Source organism: Phyllostomus hastatus, unplaced genomic scaffold (assembly GCF_019186645.2).
Source record: "Phyllostomus hastatus isolate PE091 unplaced genomic scaffold, TTU_PhHast_1.1 phas_contig_40, whole genome shotgun sequence".
Taxonomy (NCBI): Eukaryota; Metazoa; Chordata; class Mammalia; order Chiroptera; family Phyllostomidae; genus Phyllostomus; species Phyllostomus hastatus.
The window spans coordinates 71,624,803-71,652,064 of record NW_025333872.1 but is presented as its reverse complement, the minus strand read 5'-3'; the positions used below and the strand labels follow the sequence as shown (position 1 = coordinate 71,652,064).

At 35.4% G+C, this 27,262-nt stretch overlaps 1 protein-coding gene and 1 non-coding gene across 2 annotated transcripts in view; both read right to left on the bottom strand.

The window, feature by feature from the left end:
* Positions 1 to 25,534, bottom strand: part of CUNH6orf58 (chromosome unknown C6orf58 homolog) — a 31,622-nt gene extending 6,088 nt beyond the window's left edge. The window contains exons 1-8 of the mRNA XM_045843565.1: positions 25,231 to 25,534; positions 21,282 to 21,368; positions 19,375 to 19,559; positions 18,364 to 18,464; positions 14,302 to 14,540; positions 11,266 to 11,377; positions 6,908 to 7,031; positions 5,696 to 5,770 (exon numbers count right to left, since the gene is read on the bottom strand). Coding sequence (XP_045699521.1) covers positions 5,696 to 5,770; positions 6,908 to 7,031; positions 11,266 to 11,377; positions 14,302 to 14,540; positions 18,364 to 18,464; positions 19,375 to 19,559; positions 21,282 to 21,368; positions 25,231 to 25,534 — 1,227 coding nt within the window. The remainder of the gene's footprint in view (positions 1 to 5,695; positions 5,771 to 6,907; positions 7,032 to 11,265; positions 11,378 to 14,301; positions 14,541 to 18,363; positions 18,465 to 19,374; positions 19,560 to 21,281; positions 21,369 to 25,230) is intronic.
* Positions 2,116 to 2,226, bottom strand: LOC123822276. Its single transcript, XR_006786251.1, has one exon. It is a non-coding gene; the product is annotated as a U6 spliceosomal RNA (small nuclear RNA).
* Positions 25,535 to 27,262: the final 1,728 nt, after the last annotated feature.

Genomic DNA, 27,262 nt, shown 5'->3' with positions numbered 1-27,262 from the left:
ATACAATATTAAATGTCAAATGTAACTTAAAATTTTAAAACATTTTAATAAAATAATTTAAAAGTACAATGAAAATAATGCTCTTTCAGGCTCAGGATAGACAGCCCAAAATAAAGTTGATATTGACAATCATCTATTCAGTTTTGAAGATTCAGGTTCAAAGTAGAAAGAAGTTGGAAGAGGTCACTTAGTTTCAAAAAGTGAGGAAACAACTTGTCATCTACAAGACCAAAAAAATTTCTTGAAATTGCTGTGTATTTTATATCACTAATTACCTTGGCTGCTTCTTGACAGCTAGATTAGCAATCAAAATATCAGTGGTTCCTTCCCAAATTGCCAAGAAGGAAGACAGGAAAACGTGTATTATTAACAGGAAGCATGGATTCATGCCTGACTACCAAAGGCTGGCTGAGGAGTAGACTTTGCAGTAACCCAGGACTGGAAATTGCCAGAGTCCCAGTAGATAAGATGAATACAATTGAGAATTTGACAAATAGTCCAAAATCAGAAGCACAAATACTATACTGAGTACTTGGTAAAAATGATTTGGCATCAAGAACCGGAAGAAAGGTAATAAATTTAAATTAAGAAAATGTGTTGGAGGTTAATTGGAAAGAGAGCCAGAAACATGAATCTCTAAAAGAACTTAGAGGATAGAACAAGATAATTCACTGCAAACCTCTTCTTCAATTTAGGCAGAGTGACTACAAGGAACGTAGTTGAGCATCATCTACATACATACCCAATCTGAAGCACATGTTGTCCTTAGCCAAACCTTATTGGATACTTTCTGTTTGAAGAGCAAATAAATATAAAACATGAATAATTTAGAACTATGTTGGAACTAGGTAGATCTTGTACAAGCATCTATACCCAGAGTGTGTCTCTGATGTGTCAAGTTCTGTGACTGTGATTACACTAAGCTCTCCTAGTCCTGTGCACTTTCTAAAATCAAGTTGAACATAATGGTTTGGAGGATAAACTGGCTAAATTATGTATGCTAAACCATAGTCATTTTATTAACTCCTGTTTGAATAAACAGTTGATGATTATAGACACTTCTCTTCTGCTACATTAGAGACCTTGACTTCTATGTGATTGTTCTATCTTTCCTTGCTGCCTTTGAATCTGAGTTTTTGAGGGATTTACCATATGAGGTAGAGTTAGTACCTTCAGAGGAATACAGATCTGAAGAATTATAGAGCACATAAGTAGGAATTTCTGATATGTTAACAAACAAAACTTTGTTTTAAAATATAGCTATATTTTATTTTTTAAATATTTTATTTATTTACTTTTAGAGAAGGGAAGGGAGGGAGAAAGAGAGGGAGAGAAACAGCAATGTGTGGTTGCCTCTTGAGTGCCCCTCCCTGGGGACCTGGCCCGCAACCCAGTCATGTGTCCTGACTGGAAATGGAACTGGCGACCCTTTGGTTTGCAGATAAGTGATCAGTCCACTGAGCTACACCAGCCAGGGCTAAAATATAGCTATACTTTAAAATATTCTAAAGATGCATCAGATTTTTTAATGCAGAATAAAAACTTATAAAAGCACAGCATTCTCTAGATAAGTTACTTATTTTTTTCTTTTTCACTTAGTGTGCTTTAGAATTTCATTAGTATTTTTAAAGTCCAGTGCCATTATTATGTTTTTATGATTTAAAATAATAAATCTACAACATAAATCCATTCTGCTTGATGAGAGTAGGGTTTTGAAGAGAAGCATGTCCAAGTTGCATATGACAATAAAGCAAATTTCTGAGACTTTCTGAACTGTGCCAAACTACTGCTTATGATATATAACATGTCTAGATCTGCCAGTTTAACATTATGATAGATTTTCTTACTTCAGAAACAACCCCTTTTGTGTGTTAATGATATTAATAATAAGTTTTTGTTTACACAGACTTTAATTATTATTTCTCTGCAGTACCCTTCCTTGCTGCGATTGATTCTGGCATTATAGGGATCCCGTCAGACAATGTCACATTTCTGCCACCCTTCAAGGATCAGATGAATTTTTGTTATACTGTTTCTAGCTGTCATTCATCCTTTCCAGAAGCAACATAAAAGTGAAATGAAGTTTACCAGGTATTTTTTTACTTTAGTTTTTTTCTTAATATGGAACGCTTCACGAAATTGCATGTCATCCTTGAGCAGGGTCCATGCCAATCTTCTCTGTATCATTCCTAGATTATTTTAAGCTCCAATTTTACAAAAATTAACTTTGGATTTGTTAAGTAGTTTTGAATGGATTCTATAGACTACAATAAAACCTTATTTAAAAGGATAAAACAAACAACAAATTGGAATGTAGTTAAACCAGGTACCTTGCTTTCTAGCTTTCTCTAGCAATTGCATGCTCCCATTGATGTTCAGAATCCAGAAACTGTGCTGAAAACCTTGGCAGATATTTTTAATTAATTCAATTATAGAAAAAATTGAATTAAATGCCATTGATAAATATATTTTCTACATTTAAGCAGCTGGTTTGTAGTCAGTCAGTGAACATGTATTAAACAAAGTTTTTAAATTAAGATTCAGCTCCATTTTTGAAATCAGAAAATTTTGTGTTGTTTTACACTAGAAAATGGACAGAATTTCTTGTACTTTAGCCTTTATGCTTTAATATTCCTGGGGCTTCAAGTCTCCATTGTTGTGGAAAATCCACCCACACGCGGGGAGATAACGAAGCACAAACTTTATTACCTGGGAGCCCAGAGAGGGTGGCTAACATCCAAATCCTCTGAGCACCCATCCTCTCTCTCCCAGGGTTTAAATAGTCCCGGGCTTCCTACCTACGTGGCGAATCAAGGTTACAGAAGCCGAATGCGGAAGTTAGATCCAGCTACCTTATATGGGAGACAAAGAGAAAACGCAGGAGGAATTTGCAGAAGCTACAGAGCACAGGAGCTTATCATGGGAGTCTGTGTACGACCTTGAGTAACTGGCCGTTGCTTTGGTTACGACTTGTCAGCTTCTACAGTCCTGTGTGAAACTTTGCAAGTGTTACAGTTACAGAGCATAAGAAACCTTTGGAGTTTTCTTTTCCTGCCACACATTATTTGGCATTTTTAAAGATAATCATTTACTTACCTCAACCAGACTTGGGCAAAGCCATGCAGGGTAAAGCTCAGGCTGCAGAACAGACCCCTTACTTGTGTGGCTGCCCTGCCTCACTGACTGTGTGGAGCAATGTGGAGAAGAGAGTGATTCCTGACTTTCGACATTTTTGGTGACTAAACGCCAACTATCAGCCACCAATTAGGGATTTCCATGGGGAAGAATTAAAGGTGGGGTAAGGGTCTCAGACATTAATGAAAGTAGCTTCCTATGAAATAAATCAATTGGAAATAAACATGATTGTCCTAACATGGGTCAATAGAGGAAAAAGCACGTTAGTCCCTGGCTCAGGACTTCTGTATCTTTCTTTCTGGCACATGACTGATCAATCGATTCTGACGTGTTTGTTCTATGCAAAATTCACATCATTAGTAAATGCTTCTTTCCCTTTCCTAATAGGATTTTATTTTTATAGCTATATTTTATTTATTTATTTATCAAATACAGTTTACATTCACTATTCTGCATTAGTTTTAGCTATACAGCAAAATGGTTATACAATCAGATACTTTATAATGTGTGTCCCCTATATTTATTTTTAAATGTGTTCAATATGTCTCCAATGAAAAATTGAAATGCAACAGAGAGTTCTTAGATGCAAATAAAACTTACCCTCTTCATCATTGTCCCTGAACCTTCTCACCTTAATTCCTTGCCTGATGTTTTTTGTTTTGGACTCACTCCTGCAAAAAGAAAATATTTGAACTAGTGGATGTAAAGAAACAAATAAAGCATTTGATAAAACTATGTTGTTTGGGTAAAAGTGATTATATGTATGACACTACTCTTGCTATACATTTTTAATTAACCATGTATATTTGATATATTAACAAGTCAATAAATAGTGATACACATCATTTTCTAAAATTAGTACATAGCTTTCCATTGAGTAGATTTATACTCTTCCCAGTTTTAGACAATACAAAGATTATATTCTATGTAGACTTTTAATAGCTTAATTTGTTGGAATTGTGACAGATTAATTTACAAGGAACAAGTTCTTTGATTAGATATTGCTAAAGTGCAATTTAAAAGTATGCCATGGATTTTATTCTTGCAAAATAAAATAAAAAACGAAAAAACAAAATGTTGCAAATTATTTATTAAAATTTATGTCTCAAAAAATAAAAATAAAGTTCATGTTTCTTCATAGATGCCAAGATGAATATCAGCAAACTTTCTAAAATTGCAGCAGTGTGATGTGTAAAAAATGGCACCATTTTTTGAGTTTTCATTCTCTGATATCCATTATTCTCTTTAGTTACTATGTATCATATAAGTTTGAACATAAAGATATAACATAATATTAAGACAAAAACATTGTATGTTTTATTAATGCTAATTTCATGGCAATTAAATTGAAATTTTAAAATAATTTTAACATTTGGGATAAAAATAATAATTTTATCTACAACTCAGATACCTTTACTGTTTTTCTAGGAACACTGTCTTCCATTGTATGGAAAATTTTAATCAAGTTAAAAGTTGCAGGAAACCTTTTCTAGGTATATTGGAATTCATCCTTCATTCTTTTAATTAAATATTTCTGGAAATCTGTAGTAAAACAAGAATCTGCCATGATAATTCCCCAAGGAAAAGTGTTCTTAAAGACTGGTTCCTGCATATTTGCATGATTTTTTCTTTCCTTCCTACTTTAAACTTTGAATTACTATTGCTGTCAATTTAATTGATCATTATTGAATTAGCATCAATAATAAATAAAATGTTTACTGTTCAAGGTAGATTAAATCAAATAGCTGAAAAATGCTGATAAATTAATAAAAATCCTAAAACCTGATTGGAATTTTGGATGTTATTCTACCTAAATCTGTATAATTAAAGATTATTATTATCGGGTGTGTACGTGTATAGGGTGTCCCTTTTGCTGACACTCAGGAACAGCATGGTCTGCGGGCATGCAGCAGCAGCAGAGGGAGAGAGGCAGCCTGCCCAGTGCTGGCACCAGCTGGTGCCTACTCGGACTAGGTCACTTACTGCTTCTTTCTCTGGTTGACTTTGTCTTACAGAGAAATTATAGATATGTATATTATATATACATAATTATATTCTACTACATATACTTCTTATTCCCTAAAGTGAAATTTGAAATTAAATTAAAATAAAATTTAAAATTAAGAGATAAACCAAAATAAAAATGATTGCACTGTATGTTACATTTAAAACACTGTGTCTAAAGTCTTATGGTAAGACTTTGTTGCATTAATAAATAAACCTCTAAAATTAAATGGCTCAACACAGCAATTTTCAACCGGTGTGCCATGAGAATTTTTAAAACATACAGTACCTGACTATTTGGTGAAAAGTACTGACTTCTTTTTCTTTAGATTGTCAAATTTAAAAAATGACAATAGCCAACATAACAATAGCCTTCTAGTGTAAATGAATCATCATTTATAACTATTTTTGTCAGGACAGCAAAAAATATATTTTCAGTGTGCCACAGAATTTTAGTCATTAGTTTATGTGTGTCATGAGATGAAAAATGTGGAAAATTAGTGGCTTAACACAACGTGATTTCAGTTTCAGAGTCAAATGCTTCAAGGACATTTACCCAAATGTCAGAAAGCTGTCTTCCGCAGAGGGCGATGATGCTGGCCCCCGGGGTACTTCCGTCAGTAGAATTAGCCTGAAAGAAGGTTTGATGTTTTAAATACCTAAAAATAGAAATAAACAACTGGTTTATACATATATATAATCTATACTCTCTTACATAATACCCACACATACATATATGTTATTTCCTTTTAAAAATGCAAAATAAAATAAAATTGAAAAATATAAGATGAACCAAATCAAAATTTTTTAAAATTATAAGCAATTCACATGGCACCACCAAGTTGCCTGAGTGGCTGGCTGGAGCTGAGAAAGTTGTCTTTTGTCTATGTATCACTGACAGGAGGAGCACAAATTTGCTAATTTTCTGGCCATCTTTAGGTTTTTATAAGCTCCAGTATCATCGGAAGTCAGCAATATAACTCATATGAGATTTAAGTTGTAGCTATAGTTTTTAAAAAGATAATGGGAAGTCAGCAATATAACTCATATGAGATTTAAGTTGTAGCTATAGTTTTTAAAAAGATAATAGGAATGTAGCATTGAAATAAATTAGAAAAACACAACGATTCCTGACTCTTGGCATTTTTTTTTAATATATAAGCTCCAACCAGTTGTCATCCATCAAGAGATATCTTGCTTCATCTGCAGGGACAGAAATGAGGAGTGGGGCTAGAGTCCAAGGGTACTTCTGAAACTTTTCCCTCAAGAATAAAAATGATGGTGAATAAACATTACAGCCTTTGGGAATTAGGTACTTACTGAGAATTTTTTAAAAAGTACTTAGTGATAGTATGGAGTGCTTATGAGCAGAAAGGACATGTCAGGATAGGACAGTTAATGTGCAAGAAATAATAGTCCTGCAGAATAAGACCTAGGCCTACGTCCCTTTTCTCTCTCTTGGTAAATGCCACACTTAGAAAGCAATCCAGGGCCTCATATGTGGCGATATTGGAAGGAAGTAGTGAAATGAAATGGAAAATTGTTGGCCTGCAGTAAGTATGGGCAGATGCATGTAAAACAAAATAAAAGAGTGGCAAGTTCTCCTAGAGGTCTTGGTCCTGGTATGACTCCTAAGGGTTACTATGCCAAAATGGGCTCTACCTCTTCCTCTGATTTACACTGCATTTCCTAAAGCTAACTTTATGCTCAGTTTGCCTTCTGCATGATGCCAGAATGTTGGGTACAAGAAAAATGCACCATGGCTTACCGCCAAAGCCTGATTGATCTCAGGCTCTGAGAATGAGGACAACAGGTTAGTGGACAGGCTGGTCTCTCCATTGTGCAGGCCCCAACTTGTGGTAGAAGACAGATTTAGAAAGTTTTCCAAGAGCCTAAAAGAAGGAAAAGAGCAAGGAAGAGTAGGGCTGGAACAGAAATTTTTGTGCCTGCAGGAAACTTAGGCAGATACAAGCTAGATGTTGAGAGCATATACAATTGTTTTCTGCAAGAGAATTTATTCCAAATTTTTTTAAGTCTTGGTTATTATTAACGTCAGTACTAGAAAGCTGGATTCTTGACTGTCGATTGAAATGATCCTTTAAATGTGTGCTGTTCTCTTACTGGGCTTATAAACTCTGTAAATATGTGATTATAAATGCATTGCCTTTATGATGCTGTTTAAAGATCGTTATGGAAAAATAAAACTTCCTTAGATTTTACAGAGTGAAATATGTACAATGATGGAATTCTCTAGATTACCACTAGATGGTATATAACACCTATTAAATATAGTATATTACCCTTTCATTGCTGTTCTGTTTCTTTCAGGTTCTTTCCAAATGACATCTTAATAACTGTAAGTCTAATTATAATTAATTAATATTAGTACTATAATTAATATTTACTTAATGACTTCCATAGCACTCATCCAATAATACTATACTAACTGGATGACCTTAGACAAGTCACTTATTCTCCCTGTGCCTCGTTTCCTTGTCTATGAAATGGGAATAGTGAGTACCTACCTAGCTCATAAGAGTTGTAACAAGTTAGTAAGTAAATATATTTAAGCATTTAGGCAAGTCCTTGACACTTTATAAGTTAGCTATTATAATTATTTTCCAGGTACTCACTCTACATGACACTCACATAAAAAATCTGTATACATGTATGTTTTCCAAATAAAATTTGCACTTTCCAAAGTGCAGAACTGAGACTTGAACTAAGATCTTTGCTATTCCATACTATGATGACTATGTGGACTTAAACACCAATCAAAGAGCTTCTCGGTGTGCTGTGCTACGGCTCTTTACATATTCAATCTGTATTAACTACTCCATTTTCAACATTTCTTGAGTGCCTACTATGTACCAGAAATGGTGGTAGGTTCTGGGGATGTTACCAACTTCTAGGGAGACAGGTAGCTTTTGCCAGCAAGGAAAAGGGGTGAAATAAGATCATTGTTAGCAGGCAACTATAGGTGCTGCTGCACATTCTTCCAAGAAGAGTATTGTTTTGTTTTAAAATAGATGCTGCCTTAAATTAAAAAAAGAAAACAATGAGTCACTAAAATGGAATGCCCCAAATTCAAGCATATAATAGACCAATAATAGAGAAATAGATAGACCTTTATTTCCCTTGAAATTTCTCCATATACAGAGCATAGTCACATGGCTTATTTGCTGGCACTTCTGGGTCAACAACATCCTTCTTTTCAGAACTGACCCTCTCCTCTCTCTGTTCACATGATTTGAATGGCAGCTGTTACATTATTTCAGCTCTAATCCCCAAACCCCCACAGGTCCTGTGATGCTGATAGTCCAGGATTAGGCTCTAGGCTTGGGCTGGGTCTGACAGTTTTTCTGAGCCACCTTTGCTTGCCGGTTTTGGAGCCCAGGGCCAACTGCCCCAAGATATCCCATGACCGGCACATTGATTCTTTCAAACTAGAACTCATGGACAAAAACAATGGGGGGAGGAGGATTGAATGTGGGAGGTGGCGGTGGGTAGGGCAGGGGAGAGTAATGGGGGGGAAATGGAGACAACTGTAATTTAACAACAATTTAAAAATAAAATAAAATAAACTGATAAACTAGAGCAAAAAAATAAAGGATATTAAAGATATCACCAGACCAGATGGCATTTAAAAAAAAAAAAAGCCAAGTTGGCTTCCAAGAAAAGTGCCACCAAAAGGATGCTGGAATTGGTGAGGAATGGGTGAGGGGGAAGAGACTTAACGGGTGAAATGCTGGCAGGGAGACCAGTGTTTGTGTGCCTTCAAAATCAATAAGGGTATTTCCAGTGGAACAGAAATGTCTTAAATGTCTTCCCTATAGGCAGATATGTAAGAAATTGCACATTTTCGCTTCTTGGAAAAGATAATAAATACAGTAAAACATGTGAAAAAATAAAATAAAATGATTTGAGAAGCAGCCAGAGCAGGAGGAGTGCTCCGACTCTGCTCTGTCTCTCAAAATGCAGGAAATAAATGTTTGTGTGATATGTACCCTCCCTACTCCCATGGGCTGAGAGTTGACATTATTGCAAGAGTTATAAATCCAGAGTTGGAAAAGCCTGCATTGAAAAACCTTGTTACACCTTCACTAATTTACTACCTAAACCCAAGCCTTGCTTAGATTCCTTTCAAATGAGCACTAACTCTCTTTGTCCTGTCAATTACTCACAAATGTATTGTTTCTCGTCTAAAAAGCTCCTACCCTTTCTGACAGCACAGATGGAACTGGAGAGCATTATGCTAAGTGAAATAAACCAGACATGAAAGACAAATACCATATGATCTCTCCTTTAACTGGAACCTACAAGTGAACAAAATATAACCACAGACATTGAAATTAAGAACAAACGGACAGTAACCAGAGGGGAGATGGGAGGCGATAATGGGGAGGAGGGAAGGGTGAAGGGTTTTCAGGAACATCTATAAAGGACAGGTAGACAAAAACAAGGTGGGTGGAATCAGGGGAGGGAGGGAGGGAGGGATGGCTGGGGTGAGGGAAGAAGTGGGGGGAAAAAGCAGAAAACTGTACTTGAACAACAATAAAATTAAAAGTATGTAATAAAAAAGAAGTTATATAAATAAAACAAACATTTTCCATTTTTGAAAATTTAATTAAATATTTTTAAATGATTTTATACAAATAAAACTATTGATTTTTTTTAAATGAGCCTAGTTTGATCACTTCTTTGAGACTTATTTTATGGCCTGAGTATTGTATCATATTGTGATTCTCCAGTATGCACATATTACATTTATTATTCCATTAACTAAGTACGGCTGTGAAAACTAAAGGGCAAGGGGCTGAAGTTTCTTCTTCCCTGACACCAGAATGGGGTCAAAATCTGTGTTACTGGGCACTGCTATTTATTGATTTTTTTCTCTTTTTACTGAGAGCATTTTTGCCTTATTAGTATCATCTGTCTTGAAGTAATTTGAGAATTTGGTTTTGTATAGACATATCATAGATGTGTAGTTATTTCACATCATTCAGGAAGAAGATGTAGGGAGAAAGTTTACTACACTGCCTTTGTTGCATACAGTGACCAAAAAATTGTCTATATCTTTTGCATTCAGTAAAAACTTATTCATCATCTTGGTTCATCAAAGGTTGTTTTCACTGTCTCAACACTACAACAGGTGTCTTCCTTCTCTGAGCACAATTATTGTGACAATTGCTCATTTTTGTAAATGCATACAATTTATTAACAAGAGTCCTAGTCACTTGATTTGTATGTTTTTATTGTCTTCTCAAGAAAATTCTGGAACTGAGTTGTATAATCTTCATTTTAATAATAACTAAGCTAAAGCATGGAGGGGGTTAGAAAAATTTGCCAAGTTCACTCTGGAAAACAATAGAGCTGAGATTTAAGCTATACCTTCCTATTCCCGTGTCCATATTATTCAAACCAATGTATCTGACTTTTCCCCCAAAAGTTAGTGGGTAGAATTAGCCTGGGATAAAGCTCTGGGAAACCTTCCTATGTCAGCTCGGGGAGTCACCCCTTCTGGCCAGTTCATCTCTCTCCTAAAAGAGAGCAGCTTTCACCCTTAACCATTCATTATCACATGTGGACTGAGGAGAAGAAAGAGTACACAATTGCTATAAACTTGTGATCAGTGAAACTGCACACACACACACACACACACACACAGACAAATCAGTTAGGTATTCTGCTTGTCAGTTCAGTTTTATGAATTTTAAAATTTTAATCAACAGTCAGTATTTTTTTTAATGTTCTGGATTTGGGTTGAAAATCAGAGAGATATTGCTTTAAATTTTATGAAAGTAGACTATATAAGATAACAACAAAAAAGCCATTGCAGGTTCAGTGTCTTTATTATTTTATCAAGGATTTATAATAGCTTAATACAAACTTCTTTAGATGTTCAAAATTATATACTGATGAATGGAAAAATCAAGAATTATTAATTGAGCAAAATAATCAGAACAAAATTTGAATTTATAGTTAGGAATACATGTTCAAAATCCTAACAAATGAACATAAATCTAAAACAACAGAAAGAAGAAATTTCATGCTTATGATACAGTTAAAATTTGAAATTGCTGTGTCCAACAAATTAAAAATGTCTACTGTTAACTCATTCATTACTCCGGAAGTGTTGGATTAAACTTTTCAAGAATCATTTCTAAAAACTCTAGAGCTTGCTGTCTTGCAATTTGTGTCTTCATTAAAATTTTCCATATTGTTAAAGATAATGAACCTGAAAAAGTTATAAAATATTGATATGTAAACATAAGCCCAACTATTAAAATGTTTATTTTAATTTAAATTCTATGTATTTTGTACACAAATATTATATTTGCATTGCATGATGACTCACACATAATTTTTTATTGAGTTTATTGGGGTGACATTGGTTCCCCAAACCATACAGGTTTCAAGAGTACAAAGCAATAAAGCACAGTCTGCACACTGCACTGTGCGCCCATTGCTCCAAGCAAAGTCTCTTTTTGTAACCATTTTTCCTCCCTTTGGCCCCCTCCTTTCCCCCACCTATCTTTCCCTCTGGTTACCACCACACTGTTGTCCATGTCTATGCACACAGAGGTTTTTAAATTTAAAATTAATTGACCAGCTCTTCACATAGAAATCAATAAGAAAAATTAGGCAACTTACCAGATAATAATGAAGTAACATTTTCTACAAACACACTAGCACAAATTATAGAAATTGTCCATATGATAGGGATTGGAGAAAAACAAGAACCTTAATTCATAGTTTTATGAAAAAAAATGTAAACTCCTGAACACTCTTTTGAGTACCATTTTGCAATATATGATCCATCGACTTTAATTCATTTCTTTTTGAAAAATGTATGTTAAAATAATAAGTTATGCCTGACAGTAGGCATAAAGTGCAATTTTTGTTTTATTGCCAATACCTTATAACATAAAATGATCTCCAGTTATGATAATGTCATTAAATAAAACACTATATATACTTCAAGTAAAATAGTTGAATTAATATAACTTGATATAGAAAAAGCTCTAAAACTTTTTTCAGTTAAAAACGTGTACTCCAGAGTAGTGTGATTTCACTTGTGTTAACAGCACAGGTTTTATTTGTTCATTTATTTTCATTGTTCTATGTACAAAAGTACAAATCTAGAAATATTGACCAAAGACTGATTTTTAAAAAATGGGTGAAAGACTAACAATGTGATCGAAAGGAGAAGGTAAAGATTTTTTATTTTCATTTCATGTGTTTATATACTTAGACTTTAAAAGTTTAAATGTGTTAAACATACTTTTAAATACATCAGAAAAAATACAGCAATTAAAATGTGTTTTAAGTAAATAATAAATAAGAGTTCTAAAAACAATTTTTTAAAAGATTTTTATTTATTTTTTAGAGAGGGAAGGGAGGGAGGAAGAGGGAGAGAGAGAAACATCAATGTGCGGTTGCTGGTGGTCATGGCCTGCAACCCAGGCATGTGCCCTGACTGGGAATCGAACCTGTGACACTTTGGTTCACAGCCCGTGCTCAATCCAATGAGCTACACCAGCCAGGTAAAAACAATTTTTGAAGCAAAAAATATTTCAGGTTATATTGGTTAATATACAAGTGGTAGCAGTTCAGAAATATCCAGAACACTTGGTCCCAGGTCTACAGTTCTTCCTTTCTAGACTCTGGCAATGAGAGAATAATGCTTGATTTCCCTTTAACTTTCATGAACATCCTTTACTCTTCCCTATGTAGTTGTAACATCTTACCTGATTGGTGGATGAGGGCATTTCTTTCAGGTTTCTCAGCTGGCTAGAGCTAATCTACTAAAGTCTTAAGACCCAAGAATAGCTATTTTTTTCTTCTTTTTATCTAGACTAGTTAGGTTAGTTTAACATTTTTAGACTTGATAACACTGAGTCAGTCCTACCTTGACACACCTAACAATAGCAAAATGCTGACACCATATTCTCAACTATCCTAGAATACAAATATCAGGGTGCAGGGTGACTTGATAGGGAGAAAGAGGATAGGCTTTAAATTAATACTCCCAGGATGCAAATTTACTGGATCATTCACCAGCTTGGGAATTACTTAAACTTACAAAGCCCTGATTTCTTTATCAGTAAAATATGGGGCCACTACCAGGCAAGAAAGTTCAATTGTATGAAGCCCCTAAAACAGGTGGATATATTTGTTACTTGAAATAATGCAAATAAGATTTCAAATCATACATTTAATGTAATTGTGTTTACTGTGCCTTTGTATCTTTCAGATATTTTTGCTTTTTTGTTCATTTTAAGAATACTAATATTTTAATTATGTTTTAATATTGGTTCACTGCATAAGAGCATATCTGAAAATCTGTGATAATGTGGTTATTCAAACACACAATGATAGATTACTGAGTTTTTCACTCTGCTAGAGAATCCTATAGTTGAGGAAATGGAACAGAATATGTCTTCCACAACTAGTAAAGCTGGAGGAGAGTGTGTACCTAAATCGATTTGATAGTTTCCTTATTACCTGCAGCAGGGTTTATTTTGACATTCCTTGATTTTTTTTCTAAATTTAAGAGTCGTGTATAAGTAAATAAAGATAGATTATTATAACAATTATGTATCTACATAGTCATATGCATAGATATATAGTATATATGTATGTATGTATATAATATTTATATATATTTACATATACACACATAGATTTTAGATTAAAAAAATAGACTTGACATAATCTGGTAGCTTCATGGGTCAATAAGAACCTATGAGAAAAGACAGACCATGAGTGGAAGGATCGAAATGTGTAAAATAGATGCCCATAGGAAATCAAGACTTTCTTTGAAAGAATGTGTTATAGCCCTGGCTGGCGTAGCTCAGTGGATGGAGCATGGGCTGGCAACCAAAGTGTCCCAGGTTCGATTCCCAGCCAGGGTACATGCCTGGGTTGCAGGCCATAAACCCCAGCAACCGCACATTGATGTTTCTCTCTCTCTCTCTCTCTCCCCCTTCCCTCTCTAAAAATAAATAAATAAAATCTTAAAAAAAAAGAATGTGTTATGATTGTAAACATCTATATATACATACATACACACATATATCTCTGAGATCATCATTATTTCTTCCCTTAAAACTCAATGTAGTATTGATTTTCTTTAAGGTATTTTTAAAATGTCCTTACCTGTCCAGCTATCCACATCTCGAACAAGACTTAGACCAAACAGAAACATGTTTTGACGTTCACTAAAGTCACTGATGAAGGGGGCGCTGTCCCCATTCACAAGCATCCGGGGGGGCAGACCCTTCTGTAATTCATGCATTTTGATCAAGGTTGTAGGTACCTGTAATGCAGCTATATACTCCACACTCACAGACCATATTCTTTCAAAATCTGCTTCTGCTTTAGAATAATATACCAACCTAAAAGAATAGTGGATATATGTACAATTATAATTAGCATAGTCAGAATTTTAGCTTAGTATTTTCTAGAAAAACATTATCCTCTGTCAACAAACTAAGAATGTAATTCTTAGTTTTAGAATGTAATGGCTTGAGTTCCTACCTCTCAAAGTACAAGTGTAGTTAGTTAAATTTTTTAATTTGAAAGGACCATTCAATCATTGTTAACATTCGGAATTTTTGTCACTTTTAACAAGATTCATATTTACATATTTTATAATAAGCAGATGTTACACTATTACTGTTTTACTATTACTGTTACAGTATTACTGTTAAGTAATACTGTTTAGAAATATACAGAATAAAGTCAAAGTTTCCAAGACAGCATTTTTGCTAGATTCAGGCATTCTTTGTAATTATTGATTTCCTAAAGCCAGGAGGCCCCTGAAATGTTGAGCACCCTAGAGAAATAGCTGTGTTTTTCTTGTCTGATTTTCTAAATACATAGACTTTTCCTACATGGATGAAGTCTTCTAGGAAACCAAACTCTCTCACGTATTTGGGGGACAAATTACTACAGTGGTAAGGATGAGGGTATGGTAAATGATTTTGTAACTATGTAATTCAGAGTTCCTGCCTCCATCAGCAGTCTAAACATGCTGAATAACTTGCAGTCTTTTTATAACAGACTCATTCTTCTTGAAATATTGTCTACTCTCTGCTTTGCCCATCAGCTACTTTTTCTTCCAAGTATCATCCTTGATGTCACCTCCTCACAGTTTTTCTGCACACCTGAGACAGAACTGGCTCTCCTCCTCTTCAATATTCCCACAGTACTGTGTCATTCATATATTTAAAGTTTGTTTTTCTCATTAAAATATACTTTAACTTTGGTTTCCATATCACATACATTAGGTTCATTAAATAGAAAATGCTTACATTATGTTTCCCAGTGTTAAAGGGACTATAACATAACCCACAGGTGAAATCTTGCTGTGTTTGGTTCCCATGCTTGTGGGCTCCTGCCTGACCCCAACGTCCAGAAGTAGAAGAGTGGGGTCAGTGAACTCCTGAAGAAAGAAAACTGTGGCCTAGATTCATAGTCAACTATCTTTAGTCAGATCACAGCTGACTGTGGAATAAAAACAAAAAGATATTGGAATTCACAAGGATTATGAGCCATGGCCTCAAAGCCTTGTGAGTAATAAATTAAACAAACTGCGAAAAAAGACGTGAGAGCACCCCCAGTTCAAGACAAAGAGATCTTATGATCAGAAGTGTAATTCAACATAAGTGTTCCAAATGATTTAATTGAATATATAATTGAATGATTTATCTGATGTCAGTTGAGATGTGATCAAGTAAAAATATAAAAATATATCTTAAAAGTTTGACTTTAATTATATATACGCATACTCTAAGCCAATCTCATACTCTAAGACCACCGAGTTTTATTTAAGTTATATACGCTACACAGAGTTCAGCATTATTTTATGTAAATAAAAAATACTAGTATATTTTTTACTTAAAGAAAGTAACACATGGGGTTAAGGAAGTGCTCCAGCATTTGTAGATCGCATATATAGCCCCAGTTTCTCAATACTCTCTGTGTCCCTGTATTTTGGTGTGGAATTTTCCATTTCTCCCTCCCCGCTGCAGTGGGAGGTGGGGAGGAAGGAGAGTGGCATAATTCCCTACCACTGGCTCAGACACATGATTTGAATTGACCAACAGAATATCAACCAACTTGACACAGCATATGCTTGAAATAAGTTTTCACAACTTGCTTTCTCTCTCTTGCCATTCTGTCAACACTGTAGAAAAGAACTAAGCTTGCCCTACGGAGGATAAGAGAAAAGTGGATCAGAGCTGGGCTTCCCCACTCAGCCCTGTGGAGCCAACAAAAGTCAGCCAACATGAGGTGAGCCCAGGAGATGTCAGGGGACCTGTCCAGCTAACCTCAGACGTGTGAGCTATAAATGTGTACTGCTGTGTTGCACTGAGGTTTAGTGATCATCAGTTGTGCTACATTCTTGTTAGAAAAACTGGATGAAATGCAGTTCCGCACTCCTAACAAAGTGCAGAGCCAGGATTTAAATCCTGGAGATCTGGCTTTACAGCTTATGTTCTTTTCTAGTACCCTCTACTACTTCTTGTCTTGATGATAATAGATAATTTGTATTCAATGCTTCCCATGTGCCAGAGGTATGATAAGCATGATGCATGGATTCCTCAACTAATCCTCAAAACTACTCTGTGTAGAATGTAAAATTATTATTGCAGGTTTAAAGATGGCGAGACTGAGTTTAACACTGTTGGGATCCCCAGGCTACTGGAATCAAATCTGTTTGACTCCAAAGCACAAGATGTTAACTTCTACATTCTTACATTTTTAAGGAATAATTAATAGTCTAAAAATATTCAAAAAAATTTTTAGGACAAATCAGAAGGGACATAAGCAAGCATTTGAAATCTTCCATCTTAAAAATCCTTAAATAATTCATCTTCTATCAGCATAAGGTATCAAAAGAATTCCATTTAGCAGAACTCTTTTTTTGAAGTTGTAAGTGACATAAATTGGTTGAAAGCTTTTGTTCTTAAATGCAGTTAAGACGTCTGCAGCCAAGTCATATCATTCACACGGCCAAGGAAGAAGACCCCTGTGTTGCCCAGATTAACTAAGTTGTCCAAGCCGTAATAACAGGTAGAGGAGGAAGTGTTTTGTGAATCTGCTAATCAGGTTAATTATTTACCTTACAGGATGATGAAGACCACGAGAGAAACAACCGGTGAAATATGAGGTACTCAAACATTCTTGCTTCAATGTACAAAATTACTTATACAAGCCCAACAGTCCTTGAATTTTTTGTTGTTCTTGTTTATTTGTTTTGGTTTTTGAGCATACTCAGATGTTCTACCCTACACCTCACTTTTAGGGTTGACTCCACCTCTAAATAATATCTGTGATGGTAGCTGTGCCACAGCATAGCCAACTATTTGGCCAAACATAATCTGGGTGTTTCTGTGAGAGTGTTTTTGGAAGAGATTTATATTTAGATCAGTAGACTGAGAAAAGCAGATTGCCCTCCACAATGTCGATGGACCATGTTCAATAAGTTGATTATTGAAATAACAGAAGAAAATGCTAATCTTAATTTGAGTAAGAGAAAATTCCCTCCTCTGATGTCCTTCAAACTGGGGCACAGGTTCTTCCTGGTTCTGTGGCAGTTACCAGCCTTCGAACTAAAGCTGGACATTGGCTTTGCAGATTATGGACTTGCCCACCTACATAATTTTAGGAGTTACTCGGAGTTAGTTTCTTATCATCGCTCTTTCTCTCTCTTTCCTACTGCGTCTATTTATCTGGGAAACCCTAACACAGTGTCTGCATAATCTAAACACAAATTATTCTTACACCTTCACATCTGGGTATATAATACCACCAGGTTTACATGTGGAGTGATTTGATAACTTTCCAGGCTATTTTGTGTGCTAACCCAGATGCTGGTTGACTTTTCCCCCAAGAATGTACCTATCATATTGAGTGTTTATGATCAAAATAATGAATAAAATCTCTTTTTTAATAGTGAAATTGGTTGCATGTTTTATTTGTTGATTGGTTGGTATGAGATTTTCCTTCTCAAGTTTGTGCCCCTTCTTCATAAAACACTTTCCGACTCTGATCATACAAAAATATTTACACCTCATCAATAAATACCTCAGTGATTAGATATATTATTTAATGGGAAGACTGACAGTCACATTAGAAGAAGAATAAAAAAGCACAAATAAGCCCCTAAATTATTTTCCATATTAAATGAAATGATTTGGGATCCATTCTTACCTGTGATCAAATGGTTTGAGAGCATCACCCAAGGTTTTAGCGTGTGCATCCCATAAGTACTTCAGCAGGTCCTCAAAGCTACTATAAGGTGACTGCATGTGCTGTTGTGAAGAGGAGAAATTAATTCATGTTTGAGCAAACACAGCAATTTCTCTCCCTACAATTTAATCTTGTTCAAATGAATAATTTAGCAATTTTCTACTTAATGGGAGAATTCTGTTTCTAAAAGTTCATTTGTGTAAGTCATCAGTGACTAACACTCTGGAAAGACTATAATAATTATCTATTATTAGTATTAATATTGAATGCATCTATAGGAAATGAACTGCAAATATTTTCCCAACAGTCAGAACTTTTTTTGTTTATAATTTTTTTCTCTGCTGTCACAGTTGAAATTATCACAAAAGTTAACGTTTAAGAAAAGGGAAAAATTCTTAGAATATTTAATTTAAGCCTATCTAAACTGATGAACTAAAACTATAGAGCTAGAAAATCTATATTTTTGGCATTGATCTTGGTCCATGTCTATGTTTAACCAGTGTATTTTTTTCTTGGTCATTGAATAGATGATTTTCATTGCCCCATAACAGTTCTACCTATATGTGATCATTTACTGATGCAGTTTAAATAAGCCAATGGACTATTTTCAAACAAACTCCATAATCAAATTTCTCTCAAGAGTTAACCTATGGTTGACCTGAAGTTCCAATTAACCAGCATAGTCTCATTTAGTGAGATACCTGGGTGCTCTCACATTTACATGTAATTTATTTATGAAATGAGTTGATAGATTTTGCCTCAATGCTTTACTGGTTCAGAGAATGTTAATGACATGTGATGCCCTGCTGCAATGTAACAATATTAATATAACTTACATAAAAATTTGCATTTTTATACTTAGGAAAATACTGCATAATACACACAAAAACCTAAACCAAAGCATTATGCAAAAAAAAAAAGGAATTATCTTACCACGTCCTAAAAGAATAAATTACAAATATAAAAAAGAACCTCGTAGAAGCTTTTCCACTTTCTCATTGCTGTAGGAAAGGATGACTGACAAGTAGAAACATTAACACAAAACTTCATCTGATCCTTGGGTGGTGGCAAGAGTATGACTTGGTCTGATGATATCCCCATTATGCCAGAATCAACCGCAGCAAGGAAGGGTAATGCACAGAGGAAGTAATTTATGTCTGTAAGAGTAAAATATATATTATCACCACAAGCCCTGACAAATGTGATAGAGGACATTTTTAAGTAATCTGTAAACCATTAAGCAAAACTCACAGAACCAGAAATATATAAAACAATCACTGCAAAAAATTAAAAATCTTCATAAGGATTATATATATAAATTTAACATACTTGTATTCATATCCTTATGCTCATAAATAAATATAAGTTAAGGTAGTTGATTCTAATATTTTAAAACAACGAAGTAATTTTAATAGATTTGGCAATATACATTTTCAAACCATTAGGTATAAAAGGAAGATAGGTATCTACTTGTGCACAGAAAAATATTATACCTCTAACTGAGGTTTTACCATCAAATGTGACTTTTTTTATCTAAAGTATTTTATATGTGGTTATAGCATTGATATTTTGTGTTTTATTTAACCAAGTTCAATGTGCCACCAGGATATCACAAAGTCCTTACATTAAGTCTTTAAGGCAAAATTTTGGATAAGTGTTGACAATAGATTTTTGGATATTTAAATTGACAATGAATTAATTTTTTTCTCTCTACGTGTAAACTATCTATTCCAGCAGATTACGACATTATAATATAGTTGGCTCAGAACTTATACTGACCCCCACTGGTGATGCAGGCAATTTTTATTATACACATACATTTGTGAGTGCAGTCCGACGCCCCAGTGCAGCAGGCTGATATTCCGAACTACTAAGTCAATCTGAGAATAAAGAAACTTGATTCTAGCCCTTTTTTCTACATCTAGTGGGAGGATGAAGACCATTCTTGGCAATCCAGCTGTCAACATTCAAAAAAAAGTCAACATCGCTCTGTAGGGACACACAGTTATTGTGAAGGGGACCAGGGGCACCCTGCAAACAAACTTCAATTACATCAATGTCAAACACAGGGCCAGCTACAGCAACAACAAAATGCCAGATGATACCTGAGACTTATTTGTGATCTTTTAAAGATGAAATAAAAGCCATGCATTGATTTGGTGAGGGGGAAAGAAATTTGACTTCAGAGATGTGGCCATGACTGTATGTTGATGCTTGAGAAGAACCAATCAATGTCATATTAGGAAAATACGTAAAGATGTATATGATATGTGCCACTCCAAGAAAGTGAACTTTAAAGTGATTTTTTTTCCTAACTATTGAGAAATATTCTAAGAAATTGTGCATAAGTTACTTTCATTAGTAAATCACAAAATAAATTCAAAGAATTAGAAAACACCTGTGACTATTTTAGTATTCAATATCTGACTGAAGCCTTAGATTATTGCTTGATAAAATAACTTGTGATAGACTAATGCAAGTTCACCTGTTTAAAAGTTAAACACACTTAGTCTGAGCAAAATTAGCAAAAGTATTATTTTCTTTTTCCCTCATTTCTCATTTTCACTCATCCCTCAGACTCCCTGTCACTAGTAGGACCTCCCACCTAACTGTCAGTGCCGGTCTGTCGGAGGCCTTGTCCTTTGCAACTCTTTGTTTCAGTCTTTCTGCAAAAATCAGAACATGTCCTAAGTAATCATTGCCATTGTGGCTGTTAAAGCCTAGAATGTGACAGAAAGGCTGCAAGGTGCATGAGGAAGTAGATTCCTTTTAACAAAGGAATAGTACCACTTTAGTTTTATCTCTGTGCTTAGGACTTAATGTTGAACACATTTTGGAGAGAAAGGCTACTATCTCTTTTGCTATTTCAATGAACCTACCAGCCCACCAACTGTCCACAGAGATGCACGATGGATCTCCAGATTCATAGCCACAGTCTGTCCTCTGGCTGGGGTCAGCTAATCGACCTAGGAGAGAAGGATGCACAGATTATTTATTATGCACATTTTGAAACTGGTAATAATTGCCACTTAATTAGGTGTATTTTTTTTGCAAGAATGCACAAGTATTTTAAAAATATTTTTATGTTTCAATTACATTTGATACTCAATACTATAGTAGTTTCAGATGTACAACATAGTGGTTAGACATTTATATAACCTAAGAAGTGATCCTCCCTGTAAATCTAGTACCCATCTGACATCACACATAGTTATTACAGCTTTACTGGCTACATTCCCTGTACTGTACCCCCATGACTATTTTTAACCGCTAATTTGTACTTCTAAATCACTTCACCCCCTACATCCAGCTCCCAAACCCCCTCCCATCTGGCAACCATCAGACTGTTCAACCATGCATCTTCTGATGACTGGTATTTATCTTCCTATCATTCTTTGTCCTTCATTTCTTTGCTCTGAGCCAATTTTTTTCCTGTCTCTAGTAGTACCATAAATTTCTACTTTTGAATTATCTGTCTTGAATATTATTTAATTTTGTAATTATTCTCTCTTCTACTTCCTTCCCTTCTTCCCCTCAAAATTAAGGAGGTATAGGCACACAGATTAAAAGAGGCCTACAGGCAAACCAAATCCTTCTCTGTCGTTTACTCAGTTTACCTTTGATAAAGAACTTCACACTAATAGCTCAGTTATAGAATGGGGATAATGATATTAACTTTATCATATGGTTGTGTGTCAAGTGAGAAAACCCATGAAAAGTATTTTTTCAATGAGGATAGTCATTCTTTTTCTCATCAGATGACCATTGATATCTTCTCAACCCCTCTGACTTCAGATTTATGTTGTCCCATTTTCCCTGTGCTTATCCTTTGCATCTTCCAATTCTCTATCATACTTTCTTTCCCCCTTTCAAATGTTGCTCCCAGTACAGCTTTTTGTTATGCTTTGTTTTACTGTTTTACTGTTTTACCTTACCACTCTACAGCTTATTCTTCCTACTCTTGTTAACTTCTCCTTCTCTCTGGCTTCTACCTAAGTAAATAGAGGATACACTCTCATTTACTTCTCCAACTGCTTTCATGACTCTACTGACCACTATGTTGCATCTTTTGTTCCTAGCCCTTCTCCTGCTCACCCACTCTCTTTTCCTTCCATTTCTATACAGTTTCACCATTTTCATTCTTTTTGTGTATGTGATTTCTGCTCATCTCTTTTCCATTTATAGCTTCAGTCTTTTTTTTTCTATTATTCTCTATCACTCAGGTTTCCTTAACCTGATCATTCCCAAAGCAATGATTTAAAGAATTGTCAATGCTATTAGCCTACATGAATATTAGAAGTGTGAATTTTCCTAATTTACTAATCCTCAGATTGCAGAATGTCTGTAAATCTCTCCCCTCTATCTTTTCTCTTTCATTTTTTGAGGGTTCTCCTGTCTCCTCTTTCCATTATTCCACCTCCTTTTTTTTTCTCACTTACTTCCTCCAAGAGTTCGCCATGCAGAACACCTTCAAATATGAACCTGATATTGGTAACAAATATTCTTCAGCTTTACACACCCACTTCAGCCTATGTCCTATTTGATTTGTTTTCACCTCTAGTGAACATGGCTGAAATTATACACTGGTCTTGATACCCATGCCAGGTTGAATAACTTTTTTTCTCTCAGAGGAGTACAATTTTGTACTCTTTCATTTCAAGAATCTCAGTTCTTTTATCTCTGTGTCCAAGCTGAAGCCATGTCCTGTCCTTTCTTTCTGAAGAATCTTTCTAGCCGTCACCGCAAACATTCACTCATTGGATTCTTCATTTCAGATCTGGATTGTCTCTGCACTGTCTGATCTCGACCCATCACCACCAGTACCTTGTTTCAATCCACCTAAACCAAACTACTCAACCAGCTTCATGCAAATTTTTTTAGTAAAAACATATTTGCTCCAGAACCTAAAAAATTTTATAACTCTTAAAACTTCAAAACCAAACCCTAAGCTAAATGTACCCAATGTATCAATGACATTAATTCTTACATATTCTGAAATACAGTGTTTTGCTTTAATTTGATCTTCCATTGTTGACCTTCCAACAACATCATTGCCTCTCTCTGTCTTCCATTCTTTTCCCTGACTCTTTTTTAACACGCACACATACCCTCACACAATCACATACACCTGTGCCATGGTGTTTCCAGGCTCTGTCCTTTAGCTTAACTTCTCATATTATTCAATCAGATTAGAATTTCTAATGGTGGACCTAGGCAATGGTTTTTTGGAGGGTTGTTTTTGTTGTTGTTTTTTGTGGGCATGCAGAGAAGAAGGAAACTTGATTCGATGCACAGAGCTCAGCAGTGTTACTGTGCTGCTGTGAAAACAGCAGGGACTGCAGACCAGCTCTGGGACTGGTCTGCAGGCCCTCTTTGGCACCACCCCTCTCTGGCTAGGCATCTCCACTTTCAAAGGTTTGCTCTACTCCTCTTCTGTCAGCTTCATTCTGCTCTACTCCACACAGGTCGTCTTCACTCTGCTCTGGTGAGACATCCTTGATATTTGAGCTCAGCCAGTAGGTGCAGTCTTCAGCCTTTCACGGACAGTGCGCTCCCCATGTTTTTCAACTAAGTGGTAATATTCAGTGTGCATCCAGACATAAGTGAAATTCTGTCAGCATTTCAAGTCTTAGTTCAAATCCACTTTTTCTGATTATCCCAGCTCACTGCACACTCCTTCTTGTTCAGCACTTTTAATTATTGTCCAAGAGATGTTATTTATTGTTCCCTGTTTATTTTTTCTATCTTTCTCATTCCAATGATGTTGTAAATTTTTTGGTGGCTGGGAAACTCAGAAATATTTACTTTCACCGCACACCCCACACTCCCACTGCTCTTAGAAAATGATAGGCACATACAAGCCCACCACTAGGTGAGTTTATTCAAGCTTCATCCTAATGTGCGAATGTAGTGAAAGAGTAAGAGAGGCATTACTCTACCAGCCCATTCAGTTTCCAGGTACCACAAGCCTGCAGGCCCCTGAGGCTAACACGCCTCTTGTAGTGAACAACGTGTTCATGATTTCTCCTTATCTGTCGTCTTTCTGACTCCAAGGAAAGCCACATACCTCAGAATAGATTTGAGTCTCGAGATATCCTCTTAGCAAGATGGATTGTTTGCCAACCTCAGTAGTTCCTTCATGTGACCCCTGCTCAGACCTCAGATAAACTCTGATCTCCCTATATATTTTTTTCCATTAGTAACGGAACTAATTTCCTTATGTGTGGTGTTATCAGTATGCACTAGGCAAAGAGGTACAACTTTTTTTCATGAGATTTTTCTGTGTGCCAAAACAAAAATATTCTTTAGATTCTGAATCTTTGGCACAAACATATCTTCTAAATGATCCCTGGCATGTACTTCATTTGAAGAGAAACATCCTTACGTACAAGGCGTCACTACATGCCATCACCCAAAAGGTAATCACAATCAGAACTCTAAGGAATTTGAACTAATTTGATGTCACCTTCTGTTTTTAATATATCTCCCCTTGACTGTTTTGTTCACCTCAGCACTTAGAATGGGTCTGGAACTTCTGGACTAGTAGAAGTTCAATAAATATTTTTCAAATGCTCAATAGATTAGATATGACATCTTTTGTGTTTGGCAGCTATACTGTATGCCCATTGCATTTTCTAGTCAAAACAGGCGGCACATTAAAAGAGGATTTATGGAGGAGAAGGAGAGAATAATGGTTATGTAGGGGAAGGAGAGAAAAGAAAATAATCAATTACAAAAACATGGAATGACAAATATAGAGTCCCACTTCTCAATTACTATGTGGTTATACTGGCAGGTCATCAGATTGAAAACAAGAGCTGGTCTTACCTGTACTATATTGCCAGCCATGCTGCAGAGCCAATCCCCACAATATATTTTTTTCATTTTCTGGTGCAAATTTTTCAAAATACCTGGCTGTCTGGGTCAGTAAAATTTTATACATCCCCATTCTCTCAGGATATATCCAGGGATTAATAATGTACTTTCCATTCTCCACCCTGTACTCACTGAACTGACCAGGACTTTCGTCCCATAGTGGGGGATACAGAGCTGAGAGACTGGCTGCTGCTTCTCCTAAAGAAACAGAAAAGCATCCAGTTAGAATGCAGGCCCAAGAAAACAGGAGAGCCATCGTGCCAAAGCTGGGGATGGAGGCCGTGGCAGACTTTTTATTGGGAAATGGAGGGAGGAGTTGCTGTATTCATTTGCGTTTGCCAGTAAGTCAATACTGTGTTCTTTTCACTGCCAACAGTAGAGTGCTAAGAGTGTCTTTCCAATGCAAATAGGATGCTTTATTTGTTAAATAACAGTAATAACATAATTTGACATTTGTTTAATAGCTATTGAAAATTTATTGTTGATTGAATAAATATTTAAATATTTAGAAAACAGTTATTATATCTACATTGTATTTTATGTCTATTAAATTAAGTACACTCCTACACATATATCTCTGCCTTACTTATCTGGAAATTTAAACATACGGGCATTTACTTTACAGAAAAGAATAAAGATTTTATATAGCAGGTTTGGGGCTGCTATTAAAAAAAACACTGCTTGAAAAATTGGTCCTTCGCTAGCATTTATGTACTTTGCTCTCAGAGTTCCTAATCTACAGTTAAGTGACAAGGGTGATTCACTGTTCCTAAGCTGGGCAATCAAGATGGTTTATGCTAAATACTTGTTTTCCTTGTAAAGTCCAAACCTTTGTACATTGACCAACCCCCTCAGGAAACCTACATGGCCAGTCCTTAATAAGCGGCATGGGCTCTGTGCCTCCAGTGGGAATCTCTGGGTAAAAACATCACACACATGTCACTACACTGTCATTGCAGGTGGGAAAAGTGTGCTCTATGTGGCCTTTCATGAAAAGAAGGAAGCATAAGGAAACCTATATATGCATTACTCCAGATCCTGCCTGTGTCTTTTTCCTTATGGTTTAGTTATGAATCTGTTAGGCATCACTGTGAAGAATCTTAACCATAAGTATATCTACATGCTGAATCTGGGAAGTCCTTTTAAAAATGTTTGAACATAAGTCCCTGAGAGAAAACAGACACCCATTAGTTTATGTCTCATGAAAGTCTCAGAAAAAACTTTTAAAACATTTGGTATGTTTATTGAATATGAAAACTACTAGCTCTTATAGTGAATCATGTATCTCTAGATTCTAGAGGAAAAGACAAAGTCTAATAGACTTGAATTTCAGGTGTATAATTTCTAACTAAGAAAGAAATTTCTGTTGATTACAATTTCATTGTAATGAAATGGGTTCCCTTAAAAGCAAAGGCTTTCAACTAGTGTTTGGGGGTTAATGTAGAGGAAACTGATAAATTAGCTAACGCATAAAATAGTTAAATTTTGGATATCCGTCTATGTCAAAACTTAAAGAATAAGTCAGGATGGCCTATAACATTACAGATAAACTACTATAATTACTACTACTATAACTACTACTATAAACTACTATAACTACTTGTCAGCAGAAACCTTCCAGGAGTTCCCCAGCCTACAATATTTGCAAAACATATCACCAATGATATTAGAGTACTTCCTCCTCATTAAATAAAAAAGCTTTAATGTAGTGCACAGAAAGTATAAAAATTGATATACTAGGAGTTAAAGTATAAAGATGTACTTTAAAAGATACAAATGATTGATTTAATAGCAATTTCTGTTGCAAGGAAGAAGCTTGAAGTGTGCCTGTGTACCCAATAGACCAACCCAATCTGTTGGCAAAAGCTTCTAGTTAATTCCCAGTTTTCCTTCTGCCTTAGGATATTAGCTGGGAAGGTGAACACCCAGAATTTAAGCTGTATTTCCAGTATGTCTTACACAAGCAGCCAAGTTACTAAGTGCT